General features: G+C 50.2%; 1 protein-coding gene across 1 annotated transcript in view; it reads right to left on the reverse strand.

The window, feature by feature from the left end:
- The window catches only part of MYBL2 (MYB proto-oncogene like 2), a 48,408-nt gene extending 33,017 nt beyond the window's left edge, over window positions 1-15,391 (reverse strand). The window contains exons 1-7 of the mRNA XM_030826428.1: window positions 15,299-15,391; window positions 13,442-13,513; window positions 13,226-13,269; window positions 12,290-12,463; window positions 8,996-9,137; window positions 1,768-1,839; window positions 742-834 (exon numbers count right to left, since the gene is read on the reverse strand). Of these exons, the coding sequence (XP_030682288.1) occupies window positions 742-834; window positions 1,768-1,839; window positions 8,996-9,137; window positions 12,290-12,463; window positions 13,226-13,269; window positions 13,442-13,513; window positions 15,299-15,391 (690 nt within the window). The remainder of the gene's footprint in view (window positions 1-741; window positions 835-1,767; window positions 1,840-8,995; window positions 9,138-12,289; window positions 12,464-13,225; window positions 13,270-13,441; window positions 13,514-15,298) is intronic.
- Between the last annotated feature and the right edge of the window lie 3,000 nt (window positions 15,392-18,391).

An 18,391-nucleotide genomic window follows, 5' to 3' on the forward strand; every position in this document is an offset into this window, starting at 1 on the left:
AGCTGAGATCGCGCCACTGCACTCCAGCCTGAGTGACAAAATGAGACTCCATCTCAAAAAAAAAAAAAAAAAAATGCCTAGTTCCCTTCATCTCCCTCTTTCCCATGAGCCACACCTGCCTCGGTGGAATGGCATCCTCTGGGCTGGTATCGAGGAGAAGAGATGAGGGAACTCCCAAGGTAGCCCCGGGCAGTCATAGCACTTACTGCCTCTTCTAGGTTGGGGACATCCCCAGCCTCTCTGAGCCTTGCTCTCTCCATCTGTAAAATGGGACTAACAATTCTGCCCACCTCACAGGACTGCTATGGCGATCAAAAGAAGGCATCTGTGCCCTGTGAAGGTCACAGGGTGCAATCATCATTAAATCAGGGATAGCAGCAGCTGCCATTTGCTGAGAGCAAATGTACAGGACCTGCAAGCCCCCTACAAGCATCACCTGCTTAACTCTCATGACAACGCTGCACTGCTACTGCTCCCCTCCATGGGTGGAACAAGAGAAGCCAAGTAATCAGCCCAACAGCCCTCGGACCATGAGTAGGGAAGCCTGGAGACACTCTGAAACTTGGAATCTCAGGCCTGGAGCCAGGGCAGCATAAGAGTGTCCAGACTGGCTGGTAGGCAACTCACACCCAATGCTCAGCTTGACACCCCCAACACCACCAACACAAGGCAATCTCACAGTCCCCAGGTACACTGGTGAGTGAAGGCCCACTGTGTGCAAGGCACTGTCCCAGCAGTTACCTTTTGGTCTTCCTCCTTGGTCCATGGCCCCTTGACAAGGTCTGGATTCAAAACTCTCAGCCACCTGTACTGGCATTGCTGGTCAGTGCGGTTCTGGGAAAAGAACAGAAGAACAAACCAATCTGTGAGAACTTCTGGGACCTCGGGCTGGGAGCCTGGTTAAGTACTAGGCTCAGGGGCCCATGGCCTGGGACTAGGCACACCTTGGGTAGGTGTGTCCTGTTCCATGCAACCACCACACACTGCAAGCCCACATGCCGGAACATGGGCGGTTTCCCTTTGCTACACGAGAGGGCAAACTCGGGCCCCTGTGGGAAGCCACCCCCTACCAACCAAACACAAGGGGCCACCATCACAAGTCTTTAATTCCTTGTATGTCAGGGACCCCTGCTTTTTTCTAGGAGACCATTTTTATTCCCTGAAGAGTTCAGATTACACAGAAGAGGGGGAGATGAGGAAATGGGGCAGGAAGGGATCTGGTGACGTGCTTTCTGAGCAGCCCAGGCAGTAAGACATATGGCAGCTCCTGCCACACCCCCTCCCTCCCAGACACCTGTGGGTCAGGGGTGGGAGGACCTGAGAAGGAGGTCCTGAGGGGAACCCCCTCACCATCAGGAGGCTCTAAATACTTGAATGTGGTAGCACCTGCCAGCCCTGCAGGGGCCTCACCATGAAGCCTGCTGAAAGCATCACTTCCCCTCAGTTTCAGTCTCACTGTTGAGAAACCGAACACCTGTTCACTCCTGACTTACAGGAAGAAATGCAAATATGCACCACATGCTGCAAATGTCTCAGAGCCTGAAGACCACCAGGCATGCTGAGGAGCTGGGAGATGTTTACAGCAGTGTACCCTGAATGCCAGTTTGGGAAGAGAGATCCTACAAAGGTCCATTTGCCCTGTTTTATTTGGTTTGTTTTCAGGGGCTTAGTAAGGAACTCCCTTTTCTCCTCCTTGGCAAAGGAGGAGGCACACTGTTCTCCCAGAGCCCTTGCCCCGAGGGAGGGCCACAGGGGGACTGTACTCACAGGGAAGTGGCTGGCCAGGAACTTCCAGTCCTGCTGTCCAAACTGCCTCACCAGGGCCCTCAGCTGCTCGTCCTGCCAACACCAGAAAGACAGGGGCTCAGCACACATACGTGCAGAAAACCTCAGGGCTGCCCATGACAGAGCCCAGTCTAAAAGGAACAGCCTCGTTCATCCATTCCGTCATGAAGTGAATACGTACAAGGTGCCAGGCGCTACAGCTGCAGCAGCAGGCAGCAAAAGAGCTGCCCCTGATCTCATGGGAGGGAGCCAGCTGGCAATAGAAGGCTCACAGGAACAAAAGCAAAGCCACACCCTGCTGGGAGATATGGAGAGGTACGTGGTGACTGCCTACTCAGGGACACTAAGGGACAGGTTCCAAGGAAATGCTGAATAGCTAAAAAGGAGGAAGCAAAACAGATCCAAGATGATTTTGGAGGGAACCATAGGGGCCAGGCCATTCGCAGCATCAGTTCAACCATCTATCATGCAAAACCACTGATGTGTTTGAACAGTGGGTGGTCACAGTCAAACGTGCTTTTTATAAAGTTCTCTTTGCCTGCTACAGGGTGGGAAAGGGGCTGGAAGGCAGCAGAGTCGACATAAGGAGGTCATTACTGAACTTGGGCCAGAGTTGACAGTGATTCAGCACTAGAAGCAGGAGGCCTGGGCAAAAACAAGAGTAGTTAGAAGACAGGCTAGTATCTATCAAAATAGCCTCCCGAAATGAACTACCAATTCACGCGATAACATGAATCTCAGTGTCACTATGATGTGTGAAAGAAGCCAGACACAAGAGGGTACACACCCTATGATTCCATGCATATGAAATTCTAGAAAATGTAAACTAAGCTATAGGGACAAAAAGTGGTTGTTTGAGGCCAGTGGTGGAAAGGGATGAACAGCAAAGGGGGGCAAGGAATGTCTTGGGGACAATGGAAATGTTCTATAGCCTGACTGTTCTGGCGGTTCTACTGAATTGTACTACAAATGGTTGTAGTTAATTATATATAAAGATTTCCTCAGTCAAATCGATTAATATATAAAGAAAATGTCAAGCCAGGCACGGTGGCTCACACCTGTAATCCCAGCACTTTGGGAGGCTGTGGCGGGCAGATCATGAGGTTAGGGGTTCAAGACCAGCCTGGCCAATATGGCAAAACCCCATCTCTATTAAAAATACAAAAATTAGCCAGGTGTGGTGGTGGGTGCCTGTAATCCCAGCTACTCGGGAGGATGAGGCAAAAGAATTGCTTGAACCCGGGAGGCGGAGGATGCAGTGAGCCAAGATCGTGCCACTGCACTCTAGCCTGGGCAACAGAGCAAGAGTGAGACTCCGTCTCAAACAAAAGAAAAAAGAAAATGTCATGCATATAAACAATGGATATTACTCAGTCAAGGGCATTCTGACACATGCTACAGCATGGATGAAAGCTGAGGACACTATGCTAAGTCAAATAGCCAGACAGGGCAAATACTCAGGATTCCACTCACAGGAAGCATCTAAAATAGTCAAAATCAGGCAGGGAGCGGTGGCTCACGCCTTTAATCCCACACTTTGGGAGGCCGAGGCAGGTGGATCACCTGAGCTCAGGAGTTTGAGACCAGCCTGGCCAACATGGTGAAAGTTCGTCTCTATTAATACAAAAATTAGCCCAGCATGGTGGCGGGTGCCTGTGATCCCAGCTACTCGGGAGGCTGCAGCAGAAGACTCACTTGAACCCGGGAAGTGGAGGTTGCAGTGAGCCAAGATCATGCCATTGCACTGCGGCCTGGGCGACAGAGCAAGACTCTGTCTTGAAAAAATAAAATAAATAAATAAAATAGTCAAAATCACAGAAACAGAGTAGAAAGATAGCTGCCAAGGGCTGGAGGGTGGGAGGAGAGTGAATTCATGTTTAATTAGTTTCAGTTTTCCATCCTTTTTTATCGTTTTTTGAGATAGGGCCTCTCTTGGTCACCCAAGCTAGAGTGCAGTGGTGCAAACACAGCCCACCACATCCTCAACCTCATGGGCTCAAGTGATCCTTCCACCTCAGCCTCCCAAGTAGGTGGGACCACAGACACACACCACCATGCCTGGCTAATTTTTGTTTTTTTGTTGTAGAGACAGGATCTCACATGTTCTTCAGGCTGGTCTAGACTGCCTCAAGCAATCTCCTGCCTCGGCCTCCCAAAGTGCTGGGATTACAGGCCTGAGCCACCGTGACCCACCAAGTTGGTGGGTATTTTTTGTTTTGTTTTTAATGACAGGGTCTTGCTATGTTTTCCCAGCTGGTCTAGGACTCCTTGCACTCAGGCAATCTTTCTGCTTCGGCCTCCCACACTGCTCAGTTTACGGGCATAAACCACCGCACTCAGCCAATTTCAAAGATGAAAAAGTTTTAGAGATCTTTTGCAAAACAATCTGAAAATAACACCACTGAACTACAAAGTTAAAGATGGTTAAGGGGTAGATTTAAGGGGGAGGAAAAGGGGATAAACTTAAAGTGAGGTGGTTTTGTCACACACACAAATTTATATGTATATATATGTATACACATGCTCCTAGACAGGAAAATTGGTCACAATGTGGCCCACGACAGGTATCAAAGCCCTCAACTATAGCTTGGCCAGAACCAGTACAGGCTGGGCAAAGTCACCGTAAATTCTCTGGGTGAGCCAGCCTAGGACACCCTTCCCTACCTATTCCATGCCCCCTACCCGCCCTGGCCAGGCTCTCACCTGCTTCCTTCTGTGTTCCCCAGTCCATCTCCAGCACCACCACCCTCCCTGACAACTGACCTGGATACTATCGTTCCCAAACTTACACTCTTCCCACCCACCCTGGGACTCCCCAACGTGGTCAGCTCCATCCCCGCACTGCCCTCTCCATAGCCACCTCTTGCTTGCCTGGCACAGCGCCCTATCCCACTCCCTCAGCACTGGTCTCTCAGCCCCAGCCTGTGCTCTATATCTTTTTTTTTTTTTTTTTTTTTTGAGACGGAGTTTTGCTCTTGTTGTCCAGGCTGGAGTGCAGTGGTGCGATCTCAGCTCAATGCAACTTCCGCCTCCTGGGTTCAAGTGATTCTCCTGCCTCAGCCTCCCAAATTGCTGGGATTATAGGCGCCCACAACCACACCCAGCTAATTTTTTGTATTTTTAGTAGAGACAGGGTTCAGCCATGTTGGCCAGGCTGGTCTCGAACTCCTAACCTCAGGTGATCCACCCGCCTCAACCTCCCAAAGTGCTGGGATTACAGGCGTGAGCCACCGCACCAGGCCACCCATCTCTCTTATCGATCCCCCACACAGCAGATGAACTCCCCTGAAGCCCGGCTACATTCACATCACTCCCGGCATTAAAAACCTTCCATCTTTGTCCAGTTCAGAGTTAGAAAAAAACAAACCAAAAACCAAGCTAACCTGGCTCTGTTATGCATTGAGAGCTGAACAATCCTACAGCTTCTAAGCCCAACACTCAAGGCCCTAGAAGAATCAGCCCCAGTGTATCCTTTCATCTCCGTCAACCATTTATCCCCTTCAAGGACCCTTCCCTCCAACCAAACTGGCCTCCTGTACTGGCTTTTCTCCACCTACAGCCCCTTTCCTGATCTGACTTACCCACCTTTTTGCACACTGTAGGTCTTCCCTTACTGCTAAATTTCCAAATCCTCATCCTTAGCTCAAAGGTCACTTTCTCCACATAAGTTTCCTTAACCTCTTCAGGCAGCAGTAATCTCTCCTTCTAAAGGTACTTGCCACCCACTCATCCTACAATTATCAGGTGCCCAGAGCTACAACAGTGAGCACCAACAGACACTGATCCTACGGGTGCCACGGATGACCACAGCACATTCCAGGGACCTGTACACGGTCTTATCTCTCCATTCCAGAGAGAAAGCTGCTCTGGGGTAGGAACTTGGTCTTGTTTATTCTTCTAAGCCCACAAGAGCCAAATATAGTCCCTGGTCCACAACAGGATGAGCAGAAAAGGTTTGCTTAGCACGCATCTGGAAAAACATCTTTCATGATTTAAAAGGGTTTTACCACTCACACAGCAAGTTTTAGAAAAAACAAAACAAGCTAGTCATGGTGGCTCCTGCCTGTAATCCCAACACTTTGGGAGGCCAAGGTAGGAAGATTGCTTGAGCCCAGGAGACCAGCCTGGACAACACAGCAAGACCCTCTTCTCTATTTAAAAACAAAAAACAAAAGCAATACAAATAATACAATACAAAAAAAAAAAAACCCAATCCTAAAATTAAAGACATCTATGATGTTAACTATGGGTTGAAACAAAACAAAACAAAAAACACTTAAGAACTGAAGACACTAAGAAAAATTGAGGTAAAATAAAAAGGCCAGTAGAAGTCTAAAATGGTACAATCAATTAAGAAAAAGGCAGTTTCTGTAAAACTAAACATACACCTACCCCATGACCATACCTAACTGTCTTCCCAAAAGAAAGGGAAACATGTATTTGCAAAAAGACTTATGCAAGAATCTTCAAGGTAGCACTATACATAATAGCCAAAAACTGGAAACAGTCCAAACATCCATCAACAGGTGAAACGCTGTGTGGTATACCCATACAATGGACTACTATCCAGTGATAGAAAAGGACAAGTTACTGAATCACCCAACACAATGCTGAGCAAAAGCCAGATGCAAAGAATGTAACCGTATGATTTCATTTACAGAAGATTCAAGAACAGGCAAAACAGACTATCCTAAGCAAACACAGGAACAGAAAACCAAATACCACATATTCTCATCTATAAGTAAAAGCCAAACACTGAATACACATGGACACGAAGAAGGGAACAAGGAGACCAGGGCCTACTTGAGGGTGGAGGGTGGGAGGAGGATGAGGATCAAAAAACTACCTATTGGGGCTGGGTGCAGTGGCTCACACCTGTAATCCCAGCACTTTAGGAGGCTGAAGTGGGAAGATCACCTGAGCTCAGGAGTTCAAGACCAGCCTGGTGAACATTTTAGTAGAGACAAGTAGAAACCTTGTCTCTACTAAAAATACAAAAATTTACCAGGCATGGTGGCACGTGCCTGTAATCCCAGCTACTTGAGAGGCTGAGGTAGGAGAATCGCTTGAACCCAGGAGGCGGAGGTTGCAGTAAGCTGAGATCGCACCATTGCACTCCAGCCTGGGCAACAGAGAGACTGTCTTAAAAAAAAAAAAAAAAAAAAAAAAACTACCTATTGGGTATCATGCTTATTACCTAGGTAACAAAATAACCTGTACATCAAACTCCCACGACATGCAATTTACCTATATAATAAACCTGCACATATATACCCGAACCTAAAGTTAAAAACAAAACACACACACACACACACACACACACACACCAGAAAGAAACAGGCAAAACAAATCAAATCAGCAACTGCCTGGAGCTGGGGAAACCTGACCACAAAGGGCCACAGAGAACTTCTTGGGATAATCAGGGTGGTGCTTACATTGGTATATGCATTTGTCAAAAGTGACCAAACTGGCTCACCGTAGTGGCTCACGCCTGTAATCCCAGCACTTTGGGAGGCCAAGGTGGGTGGACTGCCTGAAGTCAGGAGTTCAAGACTAGCCTGGCCAACATGGTGAAACCCCATCTCTACAAAAATACAAGAATTAGCTGGGCATGATGGCGGGTGCCTGTAATCCTAGCTACTCAGGAGGCTCAGGCAGGAGAATCGCTTGAACCCAGGAGGCGGAGGTTGCAGTGAGTGGAGATCATGCCATTGCACTCCAACCGGGAGACAGAGACTCCATATCAAAAAAAAAAAAAAAAAAAAAGAAAAAAAACTGATCAAACTGTTCACCATAAAAAGGGGCATTTGGCCAGGGACAGTGGCTCATACCTATAATCCTAGCACTTTGGAAGGCTGAGGTGGGAGAACTGCTTGAGCCCAGAAGTTTGAGACCAGCCTGGGCAACATGTTGAGACCCTGTTTCTACAAAATACAAAAATTAGCCAGGCGTGGTGGTGCATGCCTGTGGTTCCAGCTACTCAGGAAGCTGAGGGGGGAGGACTGCTTGAGCCCAGAAAGTTGAGGCTACGGTGAGCCATGCTAGCATGGCACTCCAGCCTGGGCAACAGAGCAAAAACCCTGTCTCAAAAAGGAAAAAAAAAAAGGGCATTTGATTGCATATGATTACATATAAATTATATTTCAATCACATTTATTATAAAATAAAAAGACGGAGCTAGAAGGAAACCAATTCAGGGCTTGATGTCAGAAGGTTCAATACAGTTAATTTTTTTAGAAAAAGAAAGTGGGAGTTGGCAGGGTGCAGTGACTCACGTCTGTAATCCCAGTACGTTAGGAGGCCGAGGCAGGCGGATCACCTGGGGTCAGGAATTCGAGATTAGCCTGGCCAACATGGTGAAACTCCATCTCTACTAAAAATACAAAAATTAAGGCCGGGCGCAGTGGCTCACGCCTGTAATCCCAGCACTTTGGGAGGCCGAGGCGGGCAGATCATGAGATCAGGAGTTTGAGATCAGCCTGGCCAGCATGGTGAAGCCCCCGTATCTACTAAAAACACACACACACAAAAAAAAATTAGCTGGGCATGGTGGCGCATGCCTGTAATCCCAGCTACTCGGGAGACTGAGGCAGGAGAATTGCTTGAACCCGGGAGGCAGAGGTTGCAGTGGGCCAAGATCGTGCCACTACACTCCAGCCTGGGTGACAAAGCAAGACTCTGTCTCAAAAAAAAAAAAAAAAAAATTAGCTAGACGTGGTGGCTCACGCCTGTAATCGCACCTTCTCGGAAGGCTGAGGCAGGAGAATCGCTTGAACCCAGGAGGCGGAGGTTGCAGTGAGCTGAGATTATGCCGTTGCCCTCTAGCCTGGGTGACAACAGCGAAACTCTGTCTCAAAAAAAAAAAAAAAAAAAAAAAAGGGGGAGTTACAGACTTGGCCAAACCTCCTAGCAGTCAAAAGGCAAAAAGCACAATCAATGTCCACGACATAGAACATGCCAGCTGCTCAGGAGACAGGATGGGCCCTGAGGTCTAGGACACACATCCCCTTCCCACCCGCTGAGTCCTCAGAATTGAGAGTCCCCCAGAATGCTCTGAGAAGAGGCATGAGGACAATCAGTGGACCCAACCCTTCCTTCACCGGCTCCTCCTCTTCATCCCATCTGATGAGACATCAGGTAGACACTCCAGGCTCAGCTCCTCTGGATAGCCCCCAGCTGCCATCAACCCTCTCTTCCCCATGGCACTCACCTCCTCATGGGTCCATTTGACCTTGCACTTGCTATCCCTCTGCTCCGGCACATCTGAATCTGTGTCCTGGTAGTGCAGCTCATCCAGATCCTCGCTATGGGGAAAGCAGGCCAAGGGTAAAGGATGGTGTGTCCATATGTTTTACATAATGGACAACGTGTAGGCAGCAGCCAGCCCACCCTAGGGAAAGGTCTGGGGGAGAGAGGCTCTTACTTTTTCTTCTTTTTAAGACATAGGCACTTCCGCTTCACTTATTTTTATTGAGACAGGGTCTCACTCTGTCACTGGGCTGGAATTCAGGGTGGCATGATCGTAGCTCACTGCAGCCTTGAACTCCTGGACTCAAATGATCCTCCCGCCCCAGCCTCCTAAGTAGCTGGGACTACAGGGGTATGCCACCACGCCCGGCTAACTTTTGTATTTTTTGTAGGGACGGGGTCTCACCATATTGCCCAGGGTGGTTTTGAACTCCTGGGCTCAAGCAATCCTCCCACCACGGCCTCCCAAAGTGCTGGGACTATAGGCATGAGCCACCACACCTGACCACACCTCTTTTTAAATTTTTTAATGAAATAGGGTTAAGAGCTACTTTCTTCTTTTTTATTTTCAGGAATGCCCTAGTGATTTCAAAAGCTGTATTTAAAAAAAAAAAAAAAAGAGGCCAGGCACAGTGGCTCAAACCTGTATTCCCAGCACTTTGGGAGGCCGAGGTGGGTGGACTGCTTGAGGTCAGGAGTTCAAGACCAGCCTGATCAAACACAGTGAAACCCCATCTCTACTAAAAATACCAATATTAGCTGGGTGCGGTGGCGCATGCCTGTAATCCCAGCTACTCAGGAGGCTGAGGCAGAAGAATTGCTTGAACCCGGGAGGTGAAGGTTGCAATGAGCCAAGATCATGTCACTGCACTCCAGCCTGGGTGACAAAGCAAGACTGTCTCAAAAAAAGGAAAAAGAAAGTTAAGATTTCACCAAGAATATTATGTTCAAAATCAGACTATCACTTTTTCCTTTCAGTAACCAACCTGCATGGATATTTTAAGGAATAAAGTTGATGAAGTAAGTTATCAGGCATCAGGATTTTAAGAGGTATTAGTTATTTGGAAAAAAAAATTCTAAATATATTCTCTATGTCCATTTGTTGTTTTTATTCTTTTAGGGACAGAGTCTGGCTCTGTCACCCAGACTGGAATGTAGTGGCATAATCATAGCTCACTGCAGCCTCCAACTCCTAGGCTCAAGCAATCCAATCCTCCCACCTCAGCCTCCCAAGTACCTGGAACAACTAGCATATGACACTATGCCTGGCTATTTTGTATTTTTTTGTAGAAACATCTCACTTTTTTGCCTAGGCTCATCTGGAACTCCTGGCCTTAAGCAATCCTCCCACCTTGGCCTCCCAAAGTGCTGGTACTACAGGCCTGAGCCACTGTGACTGGCCAAGTTGTTTTTTCGTGTGGGGATTTTTTTTTTTTTTTTTTTGTAATGACAGGGTCTCAGTATGCTGCCCAGACTGGTCTTGAACTCCTGGGCTCAAGGGACCCTCCTGCCTCAGCCTTCCAAAGTAACTTGGATTACAGGTGTGCACCACCGTGTCCGGCTTATGTCCATTTTTGCAAATCCCTTTTCAATCCTTGCCTACAAACAGGCATAATTAATGGAGAGAAAAATCAGTGTACAGTATCTTTTTTCTTTTTTTGAGATGGAGTTTCACTCTGTTGCCCAGGCTAGAGTGAAGTGGCGACATCTCAGCTCACTGCAACCTCTGCCCCCAGGTTCAGGCTATTCTCCTTCCTCAGCCTCCCAAGTAGCTGGGATTACAGGCACCTGCCACCATGCCTGGCTAATTTTTTTTGTATTTTTAGCAGATATAGGGTTTCACCATCTTGGCCAGGCTGGTCTTGAACTCCTGACCTTGTGATCCACCCACCTTGGCCTCCCAAAGTGCTGGGATTACAGGCGTGAGCCACTGCGCCTGGCCCAGTGTACAATATCTTCTAACGCAGCTGTAGGGAAAAAAAAAGACCAGTACGAGCTGCTTTGAATTCTGAGTGTTTTTACTCTACCAGGCAATCTTCCAAGTTGCTCCAAAAAATCCTCATATTTATCCAGTTTAATAGTTACAAAAATGGAAATCAGGCCAGGTGTGGTGGCTCACACCTGTAATCTCAGCACTTTGGGGCCAAGACAGGCAGATCACCTGAGGTCAGGAGTTCGAGACTAGCCTGACCAAAATGGAGAAACCCCGTCTCTACTAAAAATAGAAAATTAGCCAGACATGATGGCGCATGCCTGTAATCCCAGCTACTCAGGAGGCTGAGGCAGGAGAATCGCTTGAACCTGGGAGGCGGAGGTCAAGCCATTGCACTCTAGCCTGGGCAATAAGAGCGAAACTCCGTCTCACAAAAAAAAAAAAAAAAAATGGAAATCAGCCGGGCGCGGTGACTCACACCTGTAATCCCAGCACTTTGGGAGGCCAAGGTGGGTGGATCACAAGGTCAGGAGTTCGAGACCAGCCTGGTCAATATGGTAAAATCCCATCTCTACTAAAAATACAAAAATTAAGGCCAGGTGCAGTGGCTCACGCCTATAATCTCAGCACTTTGGGAGGCCAAGGCGGGCGGATCACGAGGTCAGGAGATCGAGACCAGCCTGGCCAACATGGTGAAATGATGTCTCTACTAAAAATACAAAAAAAATTAGCTGGGTGTGATGGCATGCGCCTGTAATCCCAGCTACTCGAGAGGCTGAGGCAGGAGAACTGCTTGAACCCAGGAGGCGGAGGTTGCAGTGAGCGGAGATCAGAGATCGTGCCACTGCACTCTAGCCTGGGCAACAGAGCAAGACTCCACCTCAAAAAAAAAAAAAAAAAAACCCACAAAAATTAGCTGGGCATGGTGGCATGTACCTGTAGTCCCAGCTACTCAGGAAGCTGAGGCAGGAGAATTGCTTGAACCCAGGAGGCAGAGGTTGCAGTGAGTCGAGATCGTGCCACTGTACTGCAGCCTGGGCAACAGAGGGAGATTCTGTCTCAAAAAGAAAAAAAAAAAAAAATGGAAATCATAGGATCCACCTCCAGAGACGTCAGGTGCTTGAGGAAGGTGAGTAATCTTTCCCCAACTCCACCCGACAGGACCTGCATCAGGTCACGTTGGTCAGGTAAGTTGCTAGGTCAGACATTTGTAAACTGGAAAAAGCTTACAGGTTTCCAAACAAGGCAAGTCTAGGTCTTGTGACCAAATGAAAGGCTTACTGTGCTATCCACATTACCTTCTCCTTGTTCTCCAGAGCTCACCGTTGCTTCCTAGAGTCACTCCTGTACTTCCACAGCACATGGGAAACCTTCCTGTCTTGGGCCCTTACACTGCAACTGCCTGTCTCCTCTACATCATCTACAAAGGTCAGCTCCACCTTGGTATCCCAGGGTTTATCACCAAAAGGCCTTAAGAAATGTTTGCCCAGGGACTGACTGAATACACAAATGAATGAAAAAATGTGCAAAGCTGCTGCCTATTAGTCAATAAGAAATACTAATTAAATTTTTTAGGCCAGGCAAGACCCAATTTCAAAAGAAAAAAATTTTCAGAAATAGGAAAGGAAGGGACGGTGTCTACAGTCAGCAATACAGAAGGATCTGGAATTCATTCCTGACCCAGTTCATGGGTCCTCCACCATTGCAATATAGAAGGCAAAAATCCAGAAGATACTAATAACAGAATGAAGCTGGCTTTAAAATCAACTGCCCCCAGACAGCTCGTGACAGAAACCATCTTTGCTTCTCCAGCATCCAGCACAAAGAAGGCCTGGCTTCTAACAGGTCAGCAAATATTCTTTCAAGGATGAAAAGATGTCTGCATGGACACTCCCTGGTGCTCCAATGCTGTTTATTTTTTTTTTTTTTGAGATAGAGTCTCGCTTTGTCACCCAGGCTGGAGTGCAGTGGCATGATCTCGACTTACAGCAACCTCCACCTCCTGGGTACAAGCGAATTTCTCCTGCCTCAGCCTCCCAAGTAGCTGCGATTACAGGCGCCTACCACCACGCCTGGCTAAGTTTTGTATTTTTGGTAGAGACGAGGGGTTTCACCATGTTGGTCAAGCTGGTCTTGAACTCTTGGCCTCCCAAAGTGCTGGGATTACAGGAATGAGCTACCACACCCAGCCTCCAATGCTGTTTGATAGGGTCAGCATCTCAGACAACTGGGGCATTTCTGTGAGATGATATATTTTACCGTATGTGCTGGCCATCAACTTCACCCACATTCTCATTATCCCCCTTAACAGATGCGGAAATTGAGGCTCAGCGGGGGTGAGGCCACCTGCCAAGTTCCTAGAGCCAGGCTCTGAACCTTCCTAACTCCAGACACCTGCAAGTCCTCACATCCTAATCCCGGCTGAAAAACCAGAGGTTAGTGGTGGCAACCACATTTTGGTCCAACATACCCTACCTTTTGCCCTTCAACGTGCTGGGCTCTGCTCCAGGACAGGGGTGAGTCAGAGACAAAGCGGGAAGTGGGACACTAGGGCAGAGGAGAGTTACAGCAAGTGGACAGGAAATGGGCTGAGGGCTGTGGAGCTGCCATCCTTCACATGGGAGGGGTTCCTCCACTGAGCCCCTCGTGGGAGAAGTAGCCTAGGACCTGGGGGTGGTCTAGGGGCAGTCACTCCTGGAATAACTCTTCCTGAACAAAAAATCAGGATGGAGCCAGGCAAGGTGGCTCACACCTGTCATCCCAGCACTTTGGGAGGCCAACGGGGGGAGAATCCCTGGAAGCCAGGAGTTCGAGACCAGCCTGGGTAACATAGTGAGGTGAGACACGACGCAAGGCCACCCCCCACTTCCATCTCTACAAAAAATAAAACAGGCCAGACGAGGTGGCTCACGCCTGTAATCCTAGCACTCTGTGAGGCCAAGGCGAGCGGATTGCCTGAGCAACACAGTGAAACCCGTCTCTACTAAAAATCCAAAAAATTAGCCAGGTGTGGCGGCATGCACCCATAGTCCCAGGTACTTGGGAGGCTGAGACAGAATTCCTTGAACCCGGGAGGCAGAGGTTGCAGTGAGCCGAGATTGTGCCACCGCACTCCAGCCTGGGTGACACAGAGTGGCTCTGTCTCCTAAATAAATAATTAAATAAATTAGCCAGTTGTGGCGCCCGTGCCCATAGTCCCAGCTACTCAGCCTGCAGTCCCAGCTGGCTGAGGTGGGAAGATCACTTGAACCTGGGAGGTTGAGGCTACGGTGAGCTATGACTGCACCACAGCACTCCAGCCTGGACTGCAGAGGGAGACCCTGCCTCAAAAAAAAACAAAAAAAACAAAACAAACAAACAAAAAAAACCAGGGCAGGGTCTGATAGGTGCCTGAACAGAAAACTCTTCCTGGACATTGGCGCTGTCCTGGGAAAGTGGGGCCTGAGGAACACAGTCCCTGTGCTCAGATCCCTATCCTCAGCCTGAAAGGGCAAAAGTCTAGAGGGATGGAAGGCTTCATCTTCAGATGAGGCTATCGTCTAAAGAAGGACCGAAGGTTGGCTGGGCAAGGTGGCTCACGCCTGTAATCCCAGCACTTTGGGAGGCCGAGGCGGGCCAAACACAAGGTCAGGAGATCGAGACCATCCTGGCTAACATGGTGAAACCCTGTCTCTACTAAACATACAAAAAATTAGCCCGGCGTGGTAACACGCGCCAGAAGTCCCAGCTACTCGGGCGGCTGAGTCAGGAGAATCGCTTGAACCTGGGAGGCGGAGGTTGCAGTGAGCCAAGATCGCGCCACTGCACTCCAGCCTGAGCGACAGAGCGAGACTCCTTCTCCAAAAAAAAAAAAAAAAAAAAAAAAAAAGAGGGACCGAAGGTTATCTGAGCTGCAGCGATCCAGGCAGGGAAGGGGTCAGGACCCCACTGTCCTGTCTCCCAGGCAGGCTGAAAAGCTTGGAGCTCAGGCCCCAGGCGCACAGGTGTAAGACAAGGATCTGGAGCCACAGACCTGGCTCCGGGCTTGGCTCTGCCACTTAAGTCTCTGGGGAAATAAGTAAAATGGAGACCGCAGTTCCTGCCTTTGCCCCAGGGACTCTCTCTCCCCCGCACCTTCAACCCCAGCTGCCCAAAGCTCCTCGTGGGAAGAGGAAGAGAGGTCTCAAACCGAACCAAGATGGGGTGCGGAACCCAGGTGGGAGCACCCTTCTCAGTCCAGGAGAGAGGGCTTGGAGGACTCTGTGCTCCCCGGAATGTTAAGGAGCCAAGCCCACCCACCAAGTTGACCCAAAACTAGGCTGGAACAAGTGCCTCCCAGGCTCGGTCTCCCACTGGCTGGGACTTGAAGACTCCCTCTCGCTCCCAGGGGTCGCCTCCCTCCCCGGCGAAGGCCCTGCCAGCTGACACCGGCCGGCCCACCCCCATCCCGCAATTAGGCGGGAGACAAAATGACATCATGCAGGGCTTGGCCCGGGTCCCAGGAGACCCGCCCGACCCAGCTCCGAGGCCCAGCAGGTCCGGGGAGCCGCGAGGTACTCCCAAGAGCCCCCCAGCTTTACACGCGCCCCTGCCTCAGAGGGCCCAGGACGCAGCATTTCCGCGGAAACACCCCGCCCCCAAAACACACACACACCCCAGCTTGGAGGGAGCCTGGGGAGGGTCGGGGGGAGCTGGGTGGGGGAGGGGTGAGTTAAAGGGAGGGGGAGGGGCCCAAGCCCGCCCGGCTCGTCTCACCAGCGCGTCCGCCGAGACATCCCCCCGGCCCGGACCGCGCCGCGCTCGCCCGCCCGCCGGCAGAGCCCGGAGCGGGAGCCGGGCCGGGGTCAGGACGCGGGCTGCTTCGGCCGCTCCGGGCTCCGGGCCGCGCTCGAAGGCGTCAGCGTGTCAGCAGGTCCCGCGCTCCGCGCTCGCAGGAACTGCAGTCGCCGCCGGCGCGGGTTGAAGCACTTTTCTATCTCCCGCCAAGCGCGTCGGCGCCGCCCGGGCCTGGCGCGCGGGCGCCGGGGGAGGGGCCTGCGGGAGGGGCGGAGCCTGCGGGGCGGGGCGGGGCCTGCGGGGAGGCACCTGCCCAGACCCTCCAGGGCCGGCTGCCGGACAGGGGCGGCGGCCGCGACTTGGGAGTTGTGGAGCGGGCTGGGATGTGACCGAGGCCTGGCTCAGGCGTCAGTCCGGGGCGGCCCAGGAGTATCCCACATAGCGAAGACCGAGGAAGGGGAGCGAGGCGCGAGCATGGGAGAGCCAGCCAGGGAAAGCGCCAGGGCGGAATCCCCCACGCTAGTCCAAGCCACTCCTGCGTCCCTAGAGCCCCACCCTAAAGCGGCCCCTCACCCTACCTGTGCCTCTCCCTGCTTCCTCTCCTACCTCCGAGAGACCCTCCTTAATAGACTTTATTTTTTGTTGTTCATTTTCTTAGAGGCAGGTTCTTGCTCTGTCGCCCAGGCTGGAGTGCAGTTTCGCGATCATAGCTCACTGCAACCTCCACCTCCAGGGTTCAAGCGATTCCCCTGCCTCAGCCTCCCAAGTAACTGGAACTACAGGCGCGCGCCACCACGCCCGGCTATTTATTTTATTTTATTTTAGTATTTTAGTAGAGACGGGGTTTCACCATGTTGGCCAGGATGGTATCGATCTCCCGATCTCGTGATCTGCCCGCCTCGGCCTCCCAAAGTGCTGGAATTACAGGAGTGAGACACCTCGCTTTTTTTTTTTTTTTTTTTTTGGTGGGGGGGTCTTGCTATGTTGCTGTTGCCCTAGACTGGTCTAGAAACTCCTGGGCTCAAGGGATCCTGCCGCTTTGTCCTCCCAAAGTGCTGGGATTACAGGCGTGAACCCTTTCCAGAATTTAAAACCATCCTCCTCTCCCTCAGGGTAAATTCCTTACTCCACAATCACATTTATCTGATCTTCCAGACCACCACCCAGCCCTGGCCAAAAGAAACGGCCTCTTTGCCTTTGCCTGAGCCATTACCCAGGGCAGGAACACTTCCTGCCCCTCCCACGTGGCTGATTCCTATTTAATTTGGGGTCCACTGCTCACAATCTGCCTGTAGGCTTCTGCATTTCCCCCTTTGAATTGGGAGCATCCTGAGGTCCAGGTGGCCTCTCAATGCACCCCAGTATCTCCAGGGCCCAGTAGAAGACCTGACATAAGAAGCCCCAGGCAAAGGTTTGTTGAATTGAATTCAGTTTACCTTGGATTTAAACTCCCAGAGATTAGGCCAGACATAGTGGCCCACGCCAGTAATCCTAGCACTTAGGGAGGCTGAAGTGGGAGAATTGATTCAGTCCAAAAGCTTGAGACCAGCCTGGGGATCACAGCGAGACCCTGTCTTTACAAAAAAATAAGAAAAAATAAGAAATTACCTGGCTGTGGTGGTGAATGCCTGTAATCCCAGCTACTTGGGAGGCAGAGGCAGGAAGATTGCTTGAGCCCAGGAGTTCGAGGGGCTCAAGCCCTCATCATCCCGCCACTGCACTCCAGCCTGGTGACAGACAGTGAGACTGTCTCTCCTTGAGATTTAGCAAAGGTTTTCTATTTTAGATTGACATTTACCAAGTACCAAGGATCAAGCCACACTGGACTTCCTGGGAGCAGTGCTGAGAGGAAGATAAATGAGCTCTGAGACAGGATGCTGAAGAGACCAAGGCAAACCCCAGCCTTTTAGCCCCTGTTCAGGCCTCAGAGCCCCCTTCCAGAAGCTGCTGGCCACCTGGGGACAGTCCAGCCACCAGCTGCTGCAAACTTCACTTACCACAGAAGAAGGAAGACTAACTCACATCTTAAGAGCTAGAAGCTTCCACATCACTTAACTCAGGGTTTCTCCCGCCCACTCCCCTTATAAAGTAATTAATGTGGACATGCCCACCACATTGAAAGCACAGCCTCCACAGCCAAACTTCCTGGGTTTTAAGTCCCAGCTCCACCATTCAGTTGCCGTATCTTAGGCAAATTACCTAACTTTTTTTTTTTTTTCTTAGACCAAGTCTCGCTTTATTGCCCAGACTGGAGTGCAGTGGTGTGATCTCGGCTCACTGCAACCCCCACTTCCCGGGTTCAAATGATTCTCCCACCTCAGCCTCTCGAGTAGCTAGGACTACAGGAACGCGCCAGCATGCCTGGCTAATTTTTGTATTTTTATAGAGACGGGTTTTCATCATGTTGGCCAGGCTGGTCTTAAACTTCTGACCTCAGGTGATCTACCCGACTCAGACTCCCAAAGTGCTGGGATTACAGGCATGAGCCATCATGCCCAGCCAATTACCTAACTCTTCTGTGCCTCAGTTTTCTCACCTGGAAAAATGGGATTTATCAAAATTTTAGATAGCTTTTAAACTATCAGCCTCCCAAGTAACTGGGGTTACAGGCGCACGCAGCCATGCCAGGCTAATATTTCCAGCCAGCATTCTGTTTATAAATTGTAACTC

Source organism: Nomascus leucogenys, chromosome 13, assembly GCF_006542625.1.
Source record: "Nomascus leucogenys isolate Asia chromosome 13, Asia_NLE_v1, whole genome shotgun sequence".
NCBI lineage: Eukaryota > Metazoa > Chordata > Mammalia > Primates > Hylobatidae > Nomascus > Nomascus leucogenys.